At 39.5% G+C, this 21,017-nt stretch overlaps 2 protein-coding genes across 9 annotated transcripts in view; one reads left to right on the top strand and one right to left on the bottom strand.

The window, feature by feature from the left end:
- The window catches only part of ZNRF3 (zinc and ring finger 3), a 106,550-nt gene extending 103,145 nt beyond the window's left edge, over positions 1-3,405 (top strand). For all 3 annotated transcript variants that reach the window (XM_069794475.1, XM_069794474.1, XM_069794476.1), the window contains one exon: positions 515-3,405. In XM_069794475.1, the coding sequence (XP_069650576.1) occupies positions 515-558 (44 nt within the window). In that variant the 3' untranslated portion in view covers positions 559-3,405. The remainder of the gene's footprint in view (positions 1-514) is intronic.
- Positions 3,406-8,257: 4,852 nt separating this feature from the next.
- The window catches only part of KREMEN1 (kringle containing transmembrane protein 1), a 35,665-nt gene continuing 22,905 nt past the window's right edge, over positions 8,258-21,017 (bottom strand). For 3 of the 6 annotated variants that reach the window (XM_069794481.1, XM_069794478.1, XM_069794479.1), the window contains 7 exons: positions 20,125-20,154; positions 19,775-19,896; positions 19,147-19,300; positions 15,488-15,820; positions 14,713-14,871; positions 12,732-12,816; positions 8,258-11,755 (listed from right to left, as the gene is read on the bottom strand). In XM_069794481.1, the coding sequence (XP_069650582.1) occupies positions 11,593-11,755; positions 12,732-12,816; positions 14,713-14,871; positions 15,488-15,820; positions 19,147-19,300; positions 19,775-19,896; positions 20,125-20,154 (1,046 nt within the window). In that variant the 3' untranslated portion in view covers positions 8,258-11,592. The remainder of the gene's footprint in view (positions 11,756-12,731; positions 12,817-14,712; positions 14,872-15,487; positions 15,821-19,146; positions 19,301-19,774; positions 19,897-20,124; positions 20,155-21,017) is intronic. The other 3 variants (XM_069794482.1, XM_069794477.1, XM_069794480.1) reach the window with 1 other exon arrangement.

The following is a 21,017-nucleotide window of genomic DNA, read 5'->3' as shown; positions in this document are numbered from 1 at the left end:
CTGTCATCTAGTCCAGCTTCCTGCTCAAAGCAGGGCCAGCTCTGAGGTCAGACCAAGTTACTCAGTTTGTCAGATTAGACCAAGTTTATCCAGTCAGGCCATGACAGCCTCCAGGGACGCAGAGTGCGCTCCCTCTCTGGGCCCTTGTTCCCATGCTTGACTGCCAGCATGGTGAAAATATTTTCCTTAACATCCAGCCTGAACATCTCATGTTTCAACTTAAGCTCCTTACCTCTTGTCCAAAATGCATCACTGTGAAGACCCTGGCTCCATCGTTGTGACAGCCTCCATGTCGGTGTTGCAAAGCTGCTAGGGAGTACCCCTGAGGCCTTCTCTTCTGCAGGCTGAACAAGCCCAAATCCCTCAGCCTCTTCTCAGAGGCTGCATCTCCTCTGAGCATCTTGGCTCTCTGCCAAACTCACTCCAGTCAGTCAATGTCTTTCTTGCACTGGTGGCCCCAAAACTGGATGCAATATTCTAGATGCAATGTTCCTTAGTTTTCTTTATCCTTCAGGTGCTGGATCTCATCCCTTGGAGAGAAGCCAAATCGGTGACTAGACCTGTCCAGATGATCCCGGATGGAGAAGTGGAGCTTATCAGAGACTCCAAATTCTCATGGACTTAATTTTTTTTTAAGCTTTGACAAACACACAAAAGTGGTAATGTGGAGAATTCCCTCCCCCACTTCCTCTTCCTCTGTGTCCACATCAGCTTGATTGTCTCCTTTGTCCCTCTTGCCTGAAGCCTTCAGGCCTCCATTTGTGTGCAAAGCCCATGTGGGACATGGTGTGGAGCATTTCTGAGCTCTAGTGCCATTTCTATATTAATGACAAAGTGTTATTTATATTTTCTTTTTAGAAGTGACCGTGTCAGCTCTTGCTGAGAGGTAACACGGTGTGTTAAATAAGCCAGGCTATGTGTAGATGCTGTTATCTCCTACTTCAAGGAGTCCAGCCTTCAATAAGCTCAGGGCTACACCTGCCTTAGAAACCAGATAGCACCTTGAAATATAGTAGTCCAGAGGGATACAGCTGCTGAGTGGATGCTCAGATAACGACTATTCCTTGTAGCAAATCCTAGTAGCCAGCAAGTTGTATGAGCAATTCTGAGGGAGGTGAAGCATTGGGCTGTCTCCTTTCTCCTCTCCCCTCCTCCCCCTTTCATGCTGCTCTGATGATTTGGCTAGGAAGGGTCTCTGGAAGGGTCTCCTGCCATTATGATTAGTTTTAACAGAGTGGGGGTAGGGAAACTGGTAGCTCAGAATGTTCTTGTTCTGACTTCCTGCTAAACCGTGGACCTCATTGTATCTTCTGACTGGTGAAGAATGCTGGGGACCCCTCCCTCAAACAGATGCTAGAAGAAAGTGCTTAGAAAGGGTAATACCTTTGTAGGTAATGAACCTTGCCTTCCATAGGAAGTTTTTCAGGCACCTGTAGCCCCTGTTATGGCTGTGAGGAATGCTGGCATATGCAGGAAAACAGAGCTTGCAGGGTGCTTGCAGCTTGGCTGGCTCATTTTGGAAAAAGGTCAGAAGGTGTCTTGTTTCCTTATAGACTGCAAGCATGCCTGAGGGAAGCAGTGCTTATCACCTTTTGTGGATGTGGGAATGTGAGGGACTTGGTTTAGTTGTCATTTTCTTCTTTGCTTCCATAGATCAATCTGTTTTAAAGGTTTCTTGGGCCCAGCCAGTTGTGCTTCATTTTTGTCCTGTGTACAGAGTGCTCTCTGTACCCCATTAGCCTGGGCACATACTTTTGTTATTGTTCTTGTACTAGTGGGGATATTTGTTATCATGAGATAATGTATGTCGTCACTTCTGATAACAATTGTTTCCTGTGGAAACAGCAGCTTCTGAGTAAGAGGCTACCATAGCATGGTTTAAATTGCCTGTCATGCTGCATGTGCCTGAGGACACAGTGTCATCCTGTCTGGTGTATTCACAGCAGGAATTCTCCTAAAGGGAAACTAATTATTTAATGCCCACAGTGCCAGTCTTCTGAAAAGATTTGTCCGAAGTTCAGTACACTTTGGAGATACTTAAAAGACACAAAAAAGAGATGTACACTTCGTCTTACATTTTCTGCCAAAGTAATGTCCTTGACAGCACTTCTCACTAATTGTGAGAAGCAGCAAAGTTAACTTGTTTGCTTTATAGTCCCAAATGAAATATTTTAAAAGAAGCAAACATCTAAGAAATAACAAATACATTCATCCGTTTACTTTTACTTTCTGTACTCAGTAAGTTAGGAGAAAATAATTCTATTTGAAGGAATTCGTATTAAATCTTTTTAAATGAACAAACACCAAAATCCAGCTGTTCAGAGAATTAATACAAGGCGATATCTGGGTATAAGATTAAAAGAAAAATTCCAATAAACACATTTTCTGTGTATAAAGCTTATTAAAAACTTACTCATTCTCTGAATGACTGAAGTAAGTGGTATGTGTTGGGAGAATAAAGGTTTGGGTTTTTTGTTTGGTTGGTTTTTCAAGTCTTACCTTTCTCCTTCCTCCACTCAAAAGAAATGCATTGTAGAAGCTATGCTATACTACCCTGGTCATTCTGCTTGGTGTTTTGTGAGGCACTGTCTAAGGCCACCTAAGATGCATTGTACTCTATAACTACACAGCATGTTGCGGTAAAATGTGGTTATAAAAAAAAAATTTGTATATTCTGGCTCATGGTGTTCCTGGATGTACTGGTCTCATTCACATGTTGTGGAAATCTCTGCCAGTACAACAGTCTCTGCAGGCCTTACTACAGAGGTACCCTACATCTGGTTTCTGTGTTTGGTTTTATATTCAACATTTAGTTAATTCCCTGCTACCTGTATGTCCATACAGACTTACAGGCTACCTGGCTGTGATAGACGGTTTTTATAACAAAATGCCTTTCTATGTTCAACGTGAACAGTTGTCATTGTGTTTGGCTCATGAGGCACTATTTAAAATGTTTTTAATTAAAGTTATCTTATAGCACTTAAAATTGTTTTGTATAAAATTTGCTGTAAAGATTTGTAATATGGTCAAAGGGCTCTTTCTCCTTCATTACCATTTTTTAAAATGTTTTAAAAGCTAGAAAACATCCTGTATATATTCTGTATATGTATAGCAGCACATTTCATTTATGGAAATATGTTCTCAGAATATTTATTTACTAATATATTTATCTTAAGCCATGTCTTATGTTGAGAGTGTGTGACATTATTGTAATAATCATTGAAAATCACTAACATGAGGCCCTGTAAATACATGATAATTGCACACAAAGATTTTACAGTACTTGCCGACCAAAAATGATTTAAGAAAAGTTGTAGTTACCTGCAGTTTTGTAAGAAAGTGTACAAATGTCTGTATTAAAAAAAAAAGGCAAAACCACACAAAAATACAGTTTTATTGCATATACATGTGGAAGTTGTCCTTCTTGTTTTTGGGGAAAGGACATGGATAGCTGTGCTCCTCAAAGTATAGTCCTAGATATGCTGAGATGAACTGTGATAAACAATGTTTTTTACTTTTTTTAAATAATAGAGAGGTGGATATGTATATACATACACACATGTACAGATCTTAACAAAAATGATCATGATAAAACGTTCAGAAGTGTGTTTTTCTGGAGGCAACCCATAATGTTCTGTCTCAGGACCATTCAACTTTCAGCAAGTGCCACAGTTGAATATCCACCAGAAATTAGCTTTTTTTACCTGGTATTGTGCACAGTGTAAGTCCAGTACTGGACAGTTTTAGCTGCCTTCCTAATACTGTTCCCAGGAGGTCTCACCCAGGGTCTGTGTTACGGGAGGGCTGCCTGTTGCTTCAGTGTCCCTGGTCACACCTGGCTGGTGTTGCTGTTAAGGGGGGAAGCTAGATATATTAATTGCAGGAAAACAAAGATTATGTAGGAAGGAAGGCAAAGAAGGAAAAGTGAAGCATTAGGAAAGTAGAGCTCCAGAGTATGCTGTGGAAGAGATGGGGTGAAGAGGTCTGCCAGGGGAAACAGGGGAGGAAATGCAGTGAAGCTCAGGCTGCAGTGTGGCAGTCCATAACCAACAGGACAGCACTTGGGCTTTTTTATAGTATGCAGATTATTTGAGGCAGGGTAGGGGGATGTTTTACAAGCCGCTGAAACTTCCAGGCATATGAGGAGTGACACATCAGCTGGAAGGCATCCTCATTTATGTTTGGAACCTGCCTGTTCCTTGTAGCAGGGGAACTTAATTCTGGTTTGATTTTGGGTAAAAATAATTTATTATCCTGAAACAAAACTGTTTCGAGACCTGAGTCAGCATGATGTGGGTGGACGCAGCTGGGTAAATCATAGCTTGAGTAGTCACGCTAGATCCAAGTCCTTACCCTGGATCATGAAATCACTAGTCCCACTGAAGTGAAAATCAGTGCTGTGCTACTCTCTTTTTGTCATCAGAGGGCATAATTTGACCAAAGATCTTTACACAGACAGCAAAAGAGAGAGGCTTGGAGGTATGTGGATAGCAACCTGCACGTGCGTGTGTGTGTGTGTGTGTGTACATATGTATTTATGTAATATATGTTTATATGTTAGTGTGTACACAGTTTGCCTCCATACGTTATTTATTTCCCATCCAGTGATAAACACACACAAAAAATGCTTTCCGGTCTCCTCCAGTTTCTTCCTTCTCCCAAAGATTTTCCCCTGGTAATCCCCTGGACCTTCCCCTCCTCTCATCCATGTTCATGTGCACTGTAATTCAGTCACCTCAGAATTCAGCCAAGAAATGAGCCTTACTTCTCTCCAGCTCTGTTTCGTATGTGAAAACTCCGTGTTTGGGATGACGGACTGTTGAACTGAAGAGTATCTTTTTGCATGGGACTCTTTCTAGAATGAGGACCAGTTATTATCCTCATCTCAGGTACTGTGGGAAAGCCCAGTCTGTATGAGAAGACAGGCACAATAATGGAAGACCAACAGGCAGGAGGGAGTGAAGCAGCACCAGCAAGTGCTTCCCAATCAAAGTACGTGCCCTTTTTCTGCTTGGTGAACAGAATCTTGGCAATTGTCAATGACTATAGATATGCATTTTAGTTGCAAATTAGTTCACTGAACGATTGTTCTTAAAAATAGCATAAAACTTGGCATTATGTATTTGGCTGATAGGCCTATGGTCATGAGTCACATCTGAGCCTCCTTCCTACTCCCTCCCTCCCTCCACCCCCACTGTTTTCTATTGCTGACTAGTGTTTTGTTTTCTCATTTCTTGTTCTGAAGAAAACCGTGAGGTGACTGTGCTTTTAAGAACAGGACATACCTTTACCCTTGCTGTCCCACAAAATAATCAGTGAGCCCATAGTCTGTCTCTTTGAGAAAGACAGTTGTTGGCTGAACTTGAATGTGGTGCTTAGTTTTGTGTGTGTGTGGTATTCTGTCTCTTCTTTGTTGTGGCGCTTTTTTTTAATGATTAAATGTAAACATTTTCTATCAAAAATGAATATTTTGATATTTGGCAGGGGGAGGTTCTTTTCACTGTTGAGGTTCAATACTTAAGGAACAAATTCGTGGCAAAGCAAGAGTCCTGTGGACAACATAAACCTGCATGGAACCTCCATATGGTAAAACAAGAAAAGCAGGATCAGACTATTCTTAATGAGATTGTGCATTACAGTAACACTTGGTGTTTCTGTAACACTATCTCATTTTTGCTGTAGCAATATTGGGTGCATCTGTCAAATCCAGTGACAGCTGTTAGGTAGCACTGGTTGTTACTTGGGTAGTGTGAAGAGAAAAGTGTCCTTAAAAGGATAGTCTTGTTCATACTGTGTGAAGCCAGCCTGGCCTAAGTCTTTGGTCAGGGAGAAGACAGCATACCTGAAACCAGATATTTTATCTTGCAATGGAAGCGCCGTGCTCCTGTGAATTAAACGCTTCATAGCAAAGTGTCTCTTTCAGAATAAAGAATACATTTGCCTCATGGGGAATGAAACTGTTGCTTAGGAAACAACAAAAAAAGCGCAACAGTTCCCAGAATAAACAGAAGTGTAAGAGAAGTCTCGTGACCTGAATGGCAAGAAAGGAGAGCAAAGTAACCTCCCCTGTGTAAGGGGAGGCCAATCCCGTGACAGTAGTGTGTCTAAAAGAAAATGAGAGTTTGACTCCTGACATGAAAAGCTGGAGACAGTTTTGTATATGACACTGGTATTCAGACATTTACATAAAACGTAGCTGAAGATTTCTTTCAGAGAGTGTAGCATTATTTTAGTCAAAAGGAGGAATTCATGAAAGAAAAGATGAATCTCGCAAGAAAGTGGAAACAGCATTATGTGTTGCTGCAATTTGTACAGAAAACACTGAAAGAATTGTTATAGTTACTTCTAACAGTGTGAGGACATGTAAACTGAAAATTTCAGTTTGCTGTTACCTCAGAAATTGGTTCTCGGTGATAACGTATTTTCCATATGTAATCATTCTCAGCATTTTCAGCTGAAATATTGCCTAACCTCCACAGCGGACAATCCTGCTGTAATCTGCTGGTGAACTGCAGCAGCTTCTGCCTCCTTAATTCAATGCTTGTCTACACTTCAGTGATACTAGCTGAACTCCTCCTGCAGAAATTCACTATATTTATTTTTTTTTATAATTACTACTTACAGACATTTGCTGAATGCAGGATGACCATGTATAAACACAGTACATATTTCAGTGGTGAGTCATTTCAAGTTTGATTTATTCTGTTTTCTTGTGAGTCTTATTTGGTTCATGTGATAGCCTTTGGATTTACAGTAAGCTGTCTTGAGACTGAAATTCAGAATGCCAAATTTCATCCCAAAGCACAGGTGCTCAGTGAAGTTGAGAACATATGAGTTGCATGAAATGTATGTGTGTCAGGTGGTGTGTTGTTATGGAAAAAATTGTATGATCTGAAGGCAATTATATTTTTCACTCTCAAGATCTCAAGGTAGCAGAATGATAAGGTTGTTCATAAATGTCTAGAATAATATTCAGGTGAAACTATCACTGGGCTCTATTTCATTCGAAAATTGTGAAATATCATTGCTGCAAGTTATTATGAACTAGTTGGACAAGTATTTGTCAGGAGTTGTTTTTGTAGTTCACCCTTCCTTTAGGCAAAGTGGTGCACTAGGCAAAATCTGTTGGCAGTCCTTCCCACTGCCTGAGAAGGCTTATTAAGCAGAAGATGAAACTGGAATAGCTAGTCATGCTCATTCAGTGGCAGCCACGTGTCTGTTGATGTGTTTGGCCTGTAGTCATACAGGCTGCAGATTCAGTACAGTTTCCAAGGTTATCAGTAAAAATCTCCCACTTATACTATTGCCAGGGGAGCCTGGAGTACAGAGACTATAATTCTGCAATATCAGTGGGTTGTCTGCATGAGCAATGTGATAAACCTCTTCAACATTGTACTGGCTGTAGAAAATCTGGCAGAAACAAGCCCTAAAAAAGACAATGTTAATCCTTGATTGAAAAAGCAGATGACATGTTTGATGTTAAAACGGTCCTGAGAGTATATGCACATGAATTTGCAGAATCTGATGAATATCCTAATACAATTACAAGCTAGAAATGAGATTCAAAGGAGGGAAGTGCATCTTAAAGCAACTGTTTCATCAGCATCTATTCTGCCACAAAACTGAGTCTGAGTTACCCTCTTCTCAGTGCTCTTCTATCATATATACCAATGACTTATCTTTGATTTTTTTCTGTGGTTACAGTGTATAGAAAATTTATTTTTCCGAGAGTGTAAACTAACATCTTTTCTTCCCATAAAATGTTAGCAAGATACAAGCATAATATGCTGTATTAAATAATGCATTTCCTATACATATATAAATATATATATTACTATGATAACATATCACACATACTTTTAAATAACACAGTCTCTATTTCCCCCCAACATAACAATATTAAGACAAAAGTACATATAAAATCATTTAGTCAACAAACTAAACTAGTTTTAAACGTAGATTTTGAATTAGGGAAGCCACTTGTCCAGCTGACCCCCTTCCACCTGAGGTCCACGTATACTGTCGGCTCTTGTAACTGACATGCTTCATAAAGTAAGGAGGCAGTCTCACAAATTGCTGCGGTGGCAGTGCCAGCATAAGTACTTACTGCCCCTGCTTCTGGGGCAGACAACTGTCTTTTTCCTATGACTTATTGTCCACTTAGCTGTGTTAGCGCACCTCTCTGTGCAACCACCCAATAAACAAGATCAGAGAACTCATGTCTGTTAAAAGTAACTCAGGGAAGAAAAAGCAATGGTAATTTTTAACCTGATCAGTTTATTGCACCACCACACAGCCGGTCATACCAACACAACAGAGTGAGGAAGGGGCCAGAGCAGGGGCTGGAATGTGTGCGTATGAGGAGGCAGCTCCTCATGATGGTTTTGTTGTCAGAACAGTTGCTTTTGAAATTGTGGCCAATGTCACATTTGCAGCCTGTCCAGCCTGTTGAGGGAACTGCTAGGTAGGAGGTCAGAAAGCCATTCAGATACAATTCCAAACAAATGCTGCTTCTGCAGTTATTTTCAATTTGTTGAAGAAAATGCTGTAAACACTAACATCATGAGGTGTCCGTGCCCTCCAGCTGTCAGTACTCAGCTGCTAGTGTCATAGGGGCGTTTCTGTATGCTGAATCATGGGGGATTACAACAGTTGTGCATGTCAGACTTCCCTTCTTTCTCTCCCAAACCCTTATAGCAAAGATCATAAAGTGCTATGTTAATGGATACCATATATGTTGGCCATATACCACCATACCAGTGAAGTGTTTGTACTAGGAGTGCGAGTGACCATACCACATTTCAAAAAAATCCACAGTAGAGATCAACCTGCTTTTCATGGTTGCCGGCCTGTATATTAAGAAGTGCTATTTAAGGACCCTGTCCATGCATTTCTATCTATTGCTCTGTTTCCTAGTATTAGAGTTATCTAGAATCAGACAATCTGAAAGATCTGGGTGGAACATAACAATTTCCTCTACACTTTTATCAGTGTTTTTACCTGTGCACTGTCCAATACCTTATGCTTAGTCATATTCATTGTTGCGACGGCCAGTTAATCTGTTATAACTGCTGGTTTTATGGATCTTTTGTACAGAAATTGGATAAATATTCCCTAAGAAAGGCCCATGAAATACAATTTTATTATTTAAAAAATAGTTGAGGACCTAAGAGACCAATGCAAAACCTCAGTTTCTAAATTCTCTAGAATTTGGATTAGTAGCATCAGTCTTTGTTGTTGTTTGTAATGGACTTTCTCTAATTTTACAGTGAAATGAAGAAGAGAAGCTTAACAGTTCTGTATTTTTTCCTTCTGCAGTAGGTAGAAATCAGTAATGGGGTGCTCCTGATGCTTTTTCAGTTTATCAGCATTATCTAACTGCTTTATAAATGTCCCTTTGACTGTATGCATTTAACTGCTCAAGAACATTTGACAAGGCAAGCAAACAAAGCTTCATCACAATGTGCTCATAACTGAACTCTTAAGGATCTAGCTTTACACTCTGACTTTCTCCTCCATCTGTGAGGTGGACTCTTTCCCTACACAGCATGATGCAAAATCTGACTGTTAAAAAGGCAATTTAAAAACTTTTGTTGAGTCTGAAACAGATAATGTTTTTGGTCCAACCTGATAACATATAGGAGATAACCAGTGTATTTTACAACTTGTCCTCTCTTGATTTTAGGTGATACTGTAATTATCTTTTCCTGTATTCTTTCCAGTAGCTCGTGCAAGAAAGTACTAGATGTTCCCATGATATTCCATTTTTTGATATAAACAATTCCGTAATTGCTGGCTTATTAAAGTCTTGTCTCTTATGGTGGTATTGTTCAGATGTCTCTGGCACTCATGTACAGTACATAAATGGAGCTGGAATGAATTTGATTCAGGTAAAAGACTAGATCTATGATGGCAAGTAAGGCACAATATTTAATTGTTTAATTCTTAGATGCCCTATTTTTTCAAGGAAATCTATAGACCTCATGAAGGGGAGGTAGTTATATGTTAAAAACAGAAGGACAGATACTATAATGAATTTAAACTCAGTGACAATTTTCTTAATTAGTTATCTTTTGCAGATGTATGTAATATTTGTTCTCTGACTGCAGGTCTGGTATACACAGACCATTGGTATATGTTTAAACTGATATTTATTCCTTTTCTCTTAACCAGAATTACTGTACTTTAATGGCTCTGACTGAATTTCCTCTAACTTAGTTTGAGGAGCTGCTCACGCAGTAAACTTTGCCAGTTAATTTATCAGACTTCTGTATTGTCAGTTTTTCCTAAATATCTTGCTGGTCTGGACTTGCTGAGGCTGAAAGACTCACTGTTGATCCGCGGTAGCGGGATGAGAAGTATGAGCATTGTGGGTGGACAGATATTCTACCAAAGAGAAAAAATAGTTAATGCTGTCTGTTGCAATCAAAGAGAAATTATTCCACAGATCAGAACCCCACTGATGTTTTAGTTCTTTAACAATTAAGGGCATTAATCTTAAAAATGCAGTTCAGTTTTAATTTTGCAGGCGAGGAGACGCTTTTTTTTCTCACAGATAAGTATTGAGGCAACTGTCGCGTATGTGTTCAGATACACAGCCTGGCGTAGTTAGGCTGTTGATAGCAGGCTACATCTTTGTAAATAGTTTAGGCTGCTGAGATCAATATCTTTAACTTCAGAGTAAGAATTTGTGTCAGCCTCACTGTTTAAAAATACAGTGGATTTACAATTTCTTTGGACAATCCTTTAAGAAGCCCTAAGCTTACATCCAGAATGAATGCAGGACTTCAGACTGGAGTACAATAGTTTTTAAAGGATCACTGTGAATATGAACAAAATTATTATAATTATTGGTGAATGATGGGTCAGACATAGTTGTTTAAAAGTCTTCATTGTTCGTGCGGACCTTAACCTGGTGAGCATTACTCCATCGAAACTCACGTTTGCAACTGAAACTCCATAGAGTGTTTGCCTGCTGAATTTGTTTTGATTTTTATTTGTACATCTCTGCTTGTAGAAACAGAAAATGTAGAAACAGCAGAGCACTGAGCAACCAGGCTGATAGTTTCTCAAAGTCTTTGACTCCCATTTTACTGTACAGTACCATTTAGACATGTTTACATTAAGGCCAGTAAGCTCTGCTTGCTGTGGCAGCTGAACGGGTTATCAGTAGCTACCTCTGTCTTCAGCCTTGAGAATAAAGGGACTAAAGTATCCTGATATAATACAGTGATACAGGAAAGCACGATAGAAGAAGTCCTCAACCTGCAGATACTTGTTCAATTACTTTTGGCAGGTGTACAGGACATTTTGAATTTTACAGGTTTTTACATGTATTTCAAGTGCATTTGTTTAAAGGCAGTAATTAACAGCACTACAGATTTGATGAGCACCAGATGCTTCAAAACTATTGCCACAATTAAATCTGTTGTCACTAGTATACCCAAGAGAACAGCAGATAGGCAAAATCACCCAAAGGGCTTTAGAAATTGTCTTTTTGGAAAACAAGTATGAGATTGGGAGGAAAAAAAAGGATTATTCCCAAGTCACCTGGATTTTAAGAAGATTGTTTCTTGTAAAATAAAAGACACCTCAGTTTCCCACTAGTGGGTTGCAATCATCTTGTTGACTTCGAAGCTTTTTCTTGAAGATGGATATCGATGTGGATGGCTGGTAAAATATACTCCAGATCTCATCAGCAGTAGTAACCTCGTTGGAATCTTCTGTTTCAGTTGCAGATGGTATCTGATGGGATCTAGGAAACAAGTGTTCATTCACTGTAAGTGTTAAGGTGCTTGGGAAGCTGCTGTTATTAGTACGTCTGCATTACTGCTACACTGGTAATGCTAGCAGCTTCCACTACATCTGTGACACCTTTTCTTTCTACCTGCTGCACAGTTATGTAGGTTTTTGGTTGTTTCTTGACCAAATGAAGAGTTAGCAATTCTGTTGCTGGAATAGTTGCTACCCTAATGAAAGCAGTGACATTAAGCTAAGAAATCTGTATATATTCTATTACTAATTGTTATTAATATACATTAATTTCTGTGTATATTTAAGCCTGTTTGTGGTACATAAATACAATATTCAACATTTATGATTTGTTGAGAACTCACCCATCATTTCGTTCAATGAGTGTCCATCTAGAGGACACAAGAATTACTTTTTAGTATAAGTGTAGAGAACTATAGTAATAAAATCTTGGTTTTAATAGGCAAAAAAAAATATACTGGTTAAGTGTCACACCATACTACAGTTTTCATTTTTGTGATTCTTTTTTGAACTATTTTCAATATTTCAGTAAAAGAAAGTAAGAATTAACTAGCCTATATCTAACTTTTTTCCCAGTTCCCCAATCTGGGATAAGGTTTTAATTTTTTTCCCACAAAGTATTAATTATCACAATTCGACCTCTTCCCAGTGCTAGATGTCTGATTACATTTTCCTCTTTGCTATATAACATCACTCAGTATGAGAAACCTTTTTATTCCTTAAAATACAAAACAAGGCCAAAAGACACGTTCTAGCAGCAAGTGCTATCCTAACAGACTGGAAAAGTTTTAAAAATGTGCTTATTTAGTATCTTTTATGAGGATACAAATATGTAACATGTAACTTGGTTTTGCATATGACTAATCTGACAATATCAGAAGACAGAGAAATGAATTGTACCAGGTTTGGTACACAGCTGAGGTGTCAGTTCTCCAGGGGCAGTTTTGCTCCGTACTCACCTCATGGTAATGTGGAGAAATATCTTTGCTATTATGGCTGTAATACTTAGGATGAGCAGTGCTGTGAGACTATATATTGTCCACTCTGTAAAAGAGAAGAGAGGGAGAGGGAGAGGGGAAGAGAGGAGAGGAGAGGAGAGAAGAGAGAAGAGAGAAGAGAGAAGAGGGAAGGGGAGGGGAGAGAGGGGAGGGGAGGGAGAGGAAGAGCTCTCAGTACCTTCATTTATGTATGGTTTTTAAAGTAACAATATTGCACAAAAGAAACACACAGCCTTCTGATGCTTTATTCAAAACTAATCTGAAGATACCTTAAACCTTTAAGTATGTTCTGCAAAGACTCATGGAAACTGTGTAACTCTCAGAATTGGTTTTTCCCATGCAGGACTGCTCCCTATGAAATTGAAAGTTGGGAAAATCCAAAGCATATACCAGTAAATTAGTATCTAGGAAAGGAATCAAAACTCACTCACAGGAAAAGATAAAAGCAACTAAACAACATACTAGAATATATGCTACCAGTAGTAACTCTATGCAAGGAGATGGCCTAGTTTTATATCCGTAGTTATGTAAGTAATCAGTAAGTATGGGGGTTTTTTTTACTTTCTAGAGTCTACTGAGACAGGTGATCAGTATTTGTGGTCTGCTATTTTATTACCTTACACTGAAGGCTTTGGTCATTGTATTTTATATTTCAATTTAGTTCTGGTTGTACCAGCAAGTCAGGCAGGACAGAACAGCTTTATACATTGTAACATTTGAGCTATTTAAGAGACTGGGGCTTGAAGGGAGCTGATCTCTAAATGATTAGATCACCTTTTCATTTGGACTTCCATAATCTTGCAGAGGGAGGCTACAACATGTCAAGATGAGAAAAGGGATGGCACTAGAATGTAACTCTGACATACTTAGCACGCTGAACAGCCTTGCAAGGACCTTGAATTATTTGAACTGAATAAAGCACATCACCTCCAGAAGTCCTGAAGCTCAAAGGAGCAAAAAAAAGGAAGCATAAGTTCCCTCCCACCAAATGCCCCTTCCTCAAAGCATTGACTGTTCATGATGACTTTTAACAGTTTTTTCATAACTGCATAAAATCCAAGGGTGCAGTTTCATCTAGGTCAGTATGCCCAAGCTAGTTTAACACTAGGCAGCTTAAATGTAGCTGTGGTAACTCAGGCACTAGCCTGGGCCTAGTGCCAGAATATCTGCCCAGAATCCTAGGCATGTTCTGCAGTCTAGCTAGTTTGGGTATATGCAGCTCATGTGCAGTCACGTCCTTAAACGCTTCAGGTTTGGAATGCAGACAGCTTCAGGACTATAGAACTATAAGAGTGTCCATAGTGTGATTTGAGGCCCAGCTTCAACAATATGTAAAAGTGAATGCCCAGGGCAGTTTAAAGATAGGAGGGACCAATAGTGATATTCACCAAGACTCCCTTTCCAGTCTTCAGTTATTTACAACTCAACAATTTCTTGAATGAAGTGATGTCTTGAAGGTGAGTTGTAGACACAGGACAGTTCTCAGTGTCCTCTCCCCTGCACCCATTAACTTGCTTCATCCTTGTCTATCCCTCTTTGTATTATTGCTGTAGATTTTGTGAATTGGGATAACTGCGATGCATCCAGCATTCAGGTTCTTCGAGACTCTACAAAAGCTTGCTCTTTTTTCAGCACCTTTTGCCACCTCTATGGTATGCACTGGTGACTGAAGCTGATTCTAGTAAGGAGGCTGCTCTGACTCACATCTTATTCTGATGTGCTTTCATTCTCAAGGACTCACCATCTTCACACTACTTCTAACTGATTTATGCTGAGAAGTGAGTCCTGAAAGGTAATCACAGCAGCAGTTAGTGAGAATTCATCTATTAGTAAGAGGCACAGTGGATCAGATAAAGTGGAGGAGGAGGCAAAGGAAGTAGTGAGACTATATTGTGCCTTGGCAAAATGTTTTTCCTGTTTCCACATTTTCTTGTAATATTACCAGGCATGGAGCTACTAGGATGACTTGGGCTGGTTGTGATGACATAAAGTATCTTTGATGACCGGGCTGCATTGATGCTTATATTTGCTTGTTCATTTATCTTCTCCGAAAGGGTCTGATTCATTGGAATCTTCTTTTGATGCACATTGTCCTTCACAGCTGAAAACATAATAGTATGATTACAATAACAATTTCTTAACAGATGTAACTGGACTTTATTTTATGCTTGTAAACAGCCATGTGCTGCTCTCTGGTTTACTTAAGAGAACTCCAATAATCAAATTTTGTCTGATGCCACAAAAAGCCTGTACTTCACCAAGTTGGGGTTCTCAGAATTTTTCTGGAAGCTAATTGTTCATCCTAACAGTAGGTACAACTCAAGGACTAAAATGTTTTCTCCTGATGACTTTCGATCTGAGTGGAATAGACTGTTGGAAATAGCCAAGATGAATTAAGATGCAGAGGGACTACTGGGGTTTTGTTTTGTTTCAGCTTTGTCATCTTCCAATCTGTTTTGACAGGCAGGTATGTATAGGATTGAATTTTTGAAAAATCTAAATTTTGCTGTTTATGACATAGCTGACTGGAATGTTCCAAATTGAGAGAAAGTTTAGCGAAGCTTTTACCCACTGAGCAGTGGCAACAAGATAGGTGAAACACCTGTAGACATGAGAGTTAAATTATTTGCTCTTTTTTTGCCACCTCAGAAATATCCTGTGTGATTTAAATGCTTTAATGGCTCATTGAAAGGTAGAAACAGCAGTTAGCCTCTTACCTCTATATCTGATAGCAAATCCCTGGGCTTGATTGATTTCATCTGAGAAAAAGTACAAAATGACAAAATCCAAAGAGATATTAAAGGTGTGGGGAGGCCGATTCTTGCCATTAAAACGAGCTAGAACGTGATAGGTATAGCCATCCAGCAATTCCACCATATCTGTAGCATCTTTGATTTCAAAAAGAGCAAAGCTGAAGTGGATTCGAGATGCTCCTGGAACTTGTATGGTCCAGTAACAGACTTTGCCTGTGCCATATGTGTCAGGAAAATCTGGGGAATAGATCACAGCTGTAGCAGAAGTGTAATTCCCTCCACAGGCACCAATAAGGGCTGTGAAAAGAAGAGGAGAGGAAGAAAATTGAAAAAAAAAAAAAAAAAAGAGGTTATACATCCATTATGCACAGCTTTAGCACTCTGTAGATTCTAATACTCAAATGTGACTTGAAGGTACAGCCTTGCTACCCCAGCAGGATGCACCAATCTCTCAAATTGGTATTCTTTACCTTCCACAGCACTGGGAGCACAGCTATTATGTTGTGTTTGCTTGGCATACACTTATTCTCTCTCATTACTCTGTGACCTATGCATCAATCTTGAATACTGCAACTATCCTTTGTCCTTGTACCATGTACCCTTTCCCGCATCCCTGCAGGAACAGGATGAAAGCTAAATCACTGATTCAGGGACTTCTACTCCATCCCCATCAGACAGGCAGGCAAGTGGATTAGTGACTGTAACTCTCACTGTTGAATTGTTGAAGTTCCTTCACAGCCTTATCAAATTGAAAAAAACAAAGCTTCACAAAATAGCTGAGGTTGGAAGGGACCCCTGGAGATTGTCTAGTCCAATCCCCCTGCTCAAAGCAGGAGACATTGTCTTGTTGCTTTTTGAGTCTCCAAGGATGGAGACTCCACAACCTCTCTGGGCAACATGTTCCGGTATCACCCTCACCATAAAAAAAGCTTTTCCTTACGTTTAAATGGATTTTCCTGTATTTCAGTTTGTGCCTGCTGCCTCTTTTCACTAAATAACACTGAGGAGAGTCTGGCTTCATCTTTACACCTTTCCATCAGTTATTTATACAAATTGAAAAGGTCCCCCTGAGCCTTCTTATCTCAAGGCTAAACAATCCAGGATCTCTCAGCTTCTCCTTGTATGAATGATGCTGTTAATTCCTGAATCACCTTTGCCATTTATATGTGCTTTTTAAGCATCCGGTGTTTTGACCTTCTCCAAATATTGTTTGACCTTACCTTCACTAAGTAAATTGAAAAAGATCGTGTTATGAAGTCTAAAGAAAATCTTTTAGATTTGGTGCTACCTTTTATATTCAAAACAAGTACACACCCAGTAAATCTTTGTATTTCTTGACAACTGTCCAGATTCCCAGTGCAAACTTATTTACCAATGAATCCAGAGAGAAACTCAAATGCCAGCCAACTGACTTGATGCATATCTATATGTACACATATATAATTTAAAAAATATATTGTATATATGCATATATATATGTATCCCCATAACCCACAATATTTTATATATATTATATAACAATGTATTTCATGACAGAACTGGTTGGATCAGAGTTACTATGCCCCCATGTCATAGGCTGAAGGACTGAAGAATCAAAGTAGAATCATTTTCTCTGAGAGCTTAATTAAAGCCCTGTAATAGAGACCTGTGAGAATGGAAAAAAAGAAGTGAAGTGTTTGGAAGTGTCTCAGTTTTCACAGGCCTCTGAGAAAGAGGTTTAATAAATACAAATTAAGAGGGAGCTGGAGGAATGAATAAGAAGTAGCATATGTCTGCCAGAAAGATCACATGAAAACATTTCTCTCTTTTTCTGGAGCAAGGCCTGATCATAGCCTGAGCAAACCTAACACTTCAGTACCACATTATAGAGGAACTGAAAGAATATGAAAGAAGAAGAATAGAAAGAAGGTGAAAGACCCCACAGAGGTACTAAGGCCCATAGAGGAATTTGTGTTTGGCATTTACTCCATGCTAACAGAGCTGGTAAGCTAATCAAATAGATAGAATTGTTTGAATAGATAGAATAGAATAAATTGGTAGAATTGAAATGTGTCATTGAGGTATCAAATTTCCTCTTTGTAAATGGCTTATAGGTACTGTTATATTTGGCTGTGCTGTCTGCAATTACTGAATTGCAAGATATTCTTCAAACCAGCAATATTAACTAAGAATGCCAATGACTATTGCTCCACAGATGCCTAACAAAGTAGAGCATTGCCCCACATGGAATGGAAATGCTCTCCCTCTCTCATTTCCTTCTAGAGCTGGCAGAGTTGTGTTGTGGGTCTGAATGTTACACTTTAGGCCATGATGGTAGCACATAAACACATAAAGTTAATGGGGGTCGGTGGGTGGTGGTGGTGTACAGGGATTGGGGTGAAGGTTCTGGAGATATGACAATCTGGAAAAAAGGAATGAGGCGAGCAGGTGTTGCTCATCAGCAAAAGAAAATAGGTGGCAGTTACTAGGATGACCTCTTCTACCTGGCCATAGCTCTCTCCCTTGCTGTTTACCAGAAAAGACACTGCAGGTCCTCAGGGTAACATCTTGCTAAGCCCTCAGCCATTCCAGAAGAGGAAAGCTACAAAGGAAGCCTCTACCCATGGAGGATTTGGGAGGCCAAGAGCAGAAGGAACCAGAAGATGCTGCAGTGTGAAGCTACAGGCTATCTCAGCACTGAAAGCAACATGCAGCTCTGTGCTTCTTTTCAAATCTTGGGGAGAATTTGGAAGTGAGCAGACTAATTCCTGTCTCAACTGAAATGTCTTTCTGTCTCACTAGCTGGCAATCAGAGTTTTAGATTAAGGAGATGGGAAGTCTGGTTGTGTGTTCAGAAGGTGGAAGATGATGCCGCTTTTAGTTCCAGAAAGTTTGTAAGTCGACTTAAAAGCTAGCTTCTACATCAGGGGCAGTTGAGATCTGAGAAGCAACAATGGTGCATACTGTGAATTTCTCCAGTACTCTTGGCTATACTGGGAGCCTGTACTGCAGCCAGACAACAGGGTACTCATACCATCAACCTGTGAGGTTACACAGCTGGCACTGGTATGCATACTGAAAAGTTAAGAGTAGAAAGGAGGATTTCTATGTATAAGAAATTATGAAATCAGCGATGGTCATAATAGCAACCTAACTTGTTTGTACTTTTGCAGTACACTCCTCTGTCTCAATTCTACTACACTACTTTGTTTTGTGTTAACTGGGTTATAGCAAGTCTTGTCTGGTTTAATAAAAAAACCCAAGTTGGTGTAGATTGAAATCTTATTTGAGGTGCCTCACTTAATCATATATCTACTCTCTGGTAAGATCAGTTCTGAAGGAGTCTTTCTGTGACAGGCTGTTTGCGATAGCCAAGTTAGTACCATTTGTGGGGAAGTAAGAGACAATCTCTGGAGCATGAGTCAGTTGCCTGAGCAGGCATCATTTCTTGGAAAAGCTATTTCACATTATTAATGGATGTGAATTTTATGCAGAAATGGAAAGCAGCTTTATTTTATACTGAATTTAGGTGTTTTGCTGTTTTGTGTGCAACACTTCTCATTGCATTTAAACCCTTTTTTCCTAACTTGCTGAATATTTGAGGCCTCTCCTTTGGGAAAAACTGAGCCTGTTTCAATACTTACTGTCAAAAAGAATGACTCTGCCATCCCCACCGCAAGGCTGAGTATGGTCTCCAAAGCAAACACTGTTGCATTCTGTACTGGCTGCCTCCCCATATCTCCAGTAGTCAGGATTATTTCCACAGAAACAAGCATAACCTGATTCCATGCCTGCAAACTTTGACAACAAAGATGCATAAGGAAGGGAGGGATAATATATAAAGGAGTGACAGCGAGAGGGTGTATGAGCAAGAAAGCTGGCAGCAGAATATGTGTCTTTTGGAGAAGAATGATTAGTCAGAGGTCAGAGGTCCCACCACAAACTGTTTTTGTTTGAGCTGTCAGGATGCTACTTAAGATTAGTGAGAAAGATGGAACGGAGGAGGGCAGTTAGGGCACCCTATCACTCATAACTGCAGTAAGCAAGCATACTTTCTCCTGGCATCCTGGCATTATTAATTGGTTTGCTCAGATTGCTCTGGATGCAGAGAGAGGGCTAGGTCCCCTGGAGTGGGAGTGAGACCTTAGACCACCTAAAAGTAAAAAAAAAGGGGGGGGGGGGCGGGGAGAGAGAAATATAACAGAGAGCTCTAGGTATATTGCCATCTTTTGTCTCTGAAAACATTTTGTAAATGTATGTCAAAGAAATCACCTTAAATTGTTGACTTCGGCAGGAACTGATGCATGTTTGGATAGTAAGTTTGTTGGAGGTCTCACTGGTGCCAGTCAAAGGTGGCTCTCCATGGTCCTTGTAACACCCTAGATTCCCTGGCACTGGCAAGAACAACAGACAACAGTCATTCCAAAGGTGTGCCTGGAAACACCCAAGACACAGACCACTTTATGCACTACCTGGTTATTAAGCAGGTCTCTATATGTTCTTGTCTTGATTTCACAGTACGGGAAATGTTATTCTATGCTAGATCCTTGTCATATTTTCCAAACATGCCCAGAGATAAATGACAGGTGGTGAAACAGCATCATATCTTCTTAGCAATATACCTGCAATACTCTGTAGTTGGTTTCTGTAAGCTGCAGTAATATAGACAAGATAAATACCTGGTTCATTTCTCCTGATAGAGTCAATTAAAAAAAAAAAGGCATTAAGTGGGGTCAGAGGTTTTGTGGGTTTTTTTGACTATGATCATGCATAATCTAACAATGTAAATTAAACAACGTGATTTCTGGCTGATCTTCAAAACAATGACATTCTGGGAGTTTTCTAAACAGGGTATTTGAGGAAGGGAAACTAAACTGTTTTAGGATGGAGTTTGGCAAGTTTTATGGGAGGGATTATATACTTATATAGGGGAATTTCCTAATATTTAAAACTTGAATTCTGATATGAATTCAAAGTGTCGTATTTTATAGTATGTACAAACAGACTCAAAATGAGCAATATTACTTTTTTAAAGAACCATCTATTTATACTGTATTAATACAATGTTTCAAGGCTCCTTGGTCACTATGGGAGGTCAGAAAGAGTTTTCCCCCTTCAGTGCATAATTTGTCCTCTGTTTTTGGTTGGTTGGTTTGTTTGTTTGTTTGTTTTTGCACTTTTCATCAAACTACTGCAATTTAGCCATGACTAGTAGAGAGAGGATGTGGGGTACAATATAGTGCTGTGCTATTGGCATAAAATTATCCCTTGCCTAGTTGTCTTACCTGCTCACATACTTGGAATTAAATCTATTACCAGCTCTGTGGTCAGATAATTTTTATCCCTGTGCCAGATTGACAAGGATTATTTTTTGTCCACCTAACCTCCACAGCTCTGTATAACATGTGATGCAGTCAGAGAACTGTATGAGAATTTTACTTCCTCAGTCATTTGTTATTTCAGTACCCAGTAAACTCTGAACTCTCTCTTCCTAACATCTTGTGGCACGGGACTG

This window comes from Haliaeetus albicilla, chromosome 10, assembly GCF_947461875.1.
Source record: "Haliaeetus albicilla chromosome 10, bHalAlb1.1, whole genome shotgun sequence".
Lineage (NCBI taxonomy): Eukaryota > Metazoa > Chordata > Aves > Accipitriformes > Accipitridae > Haliaeetus > Haliaeetus albicilla.
This window is presented reverse-complemented; position numbering and strand designations above follow the sequence as displayed.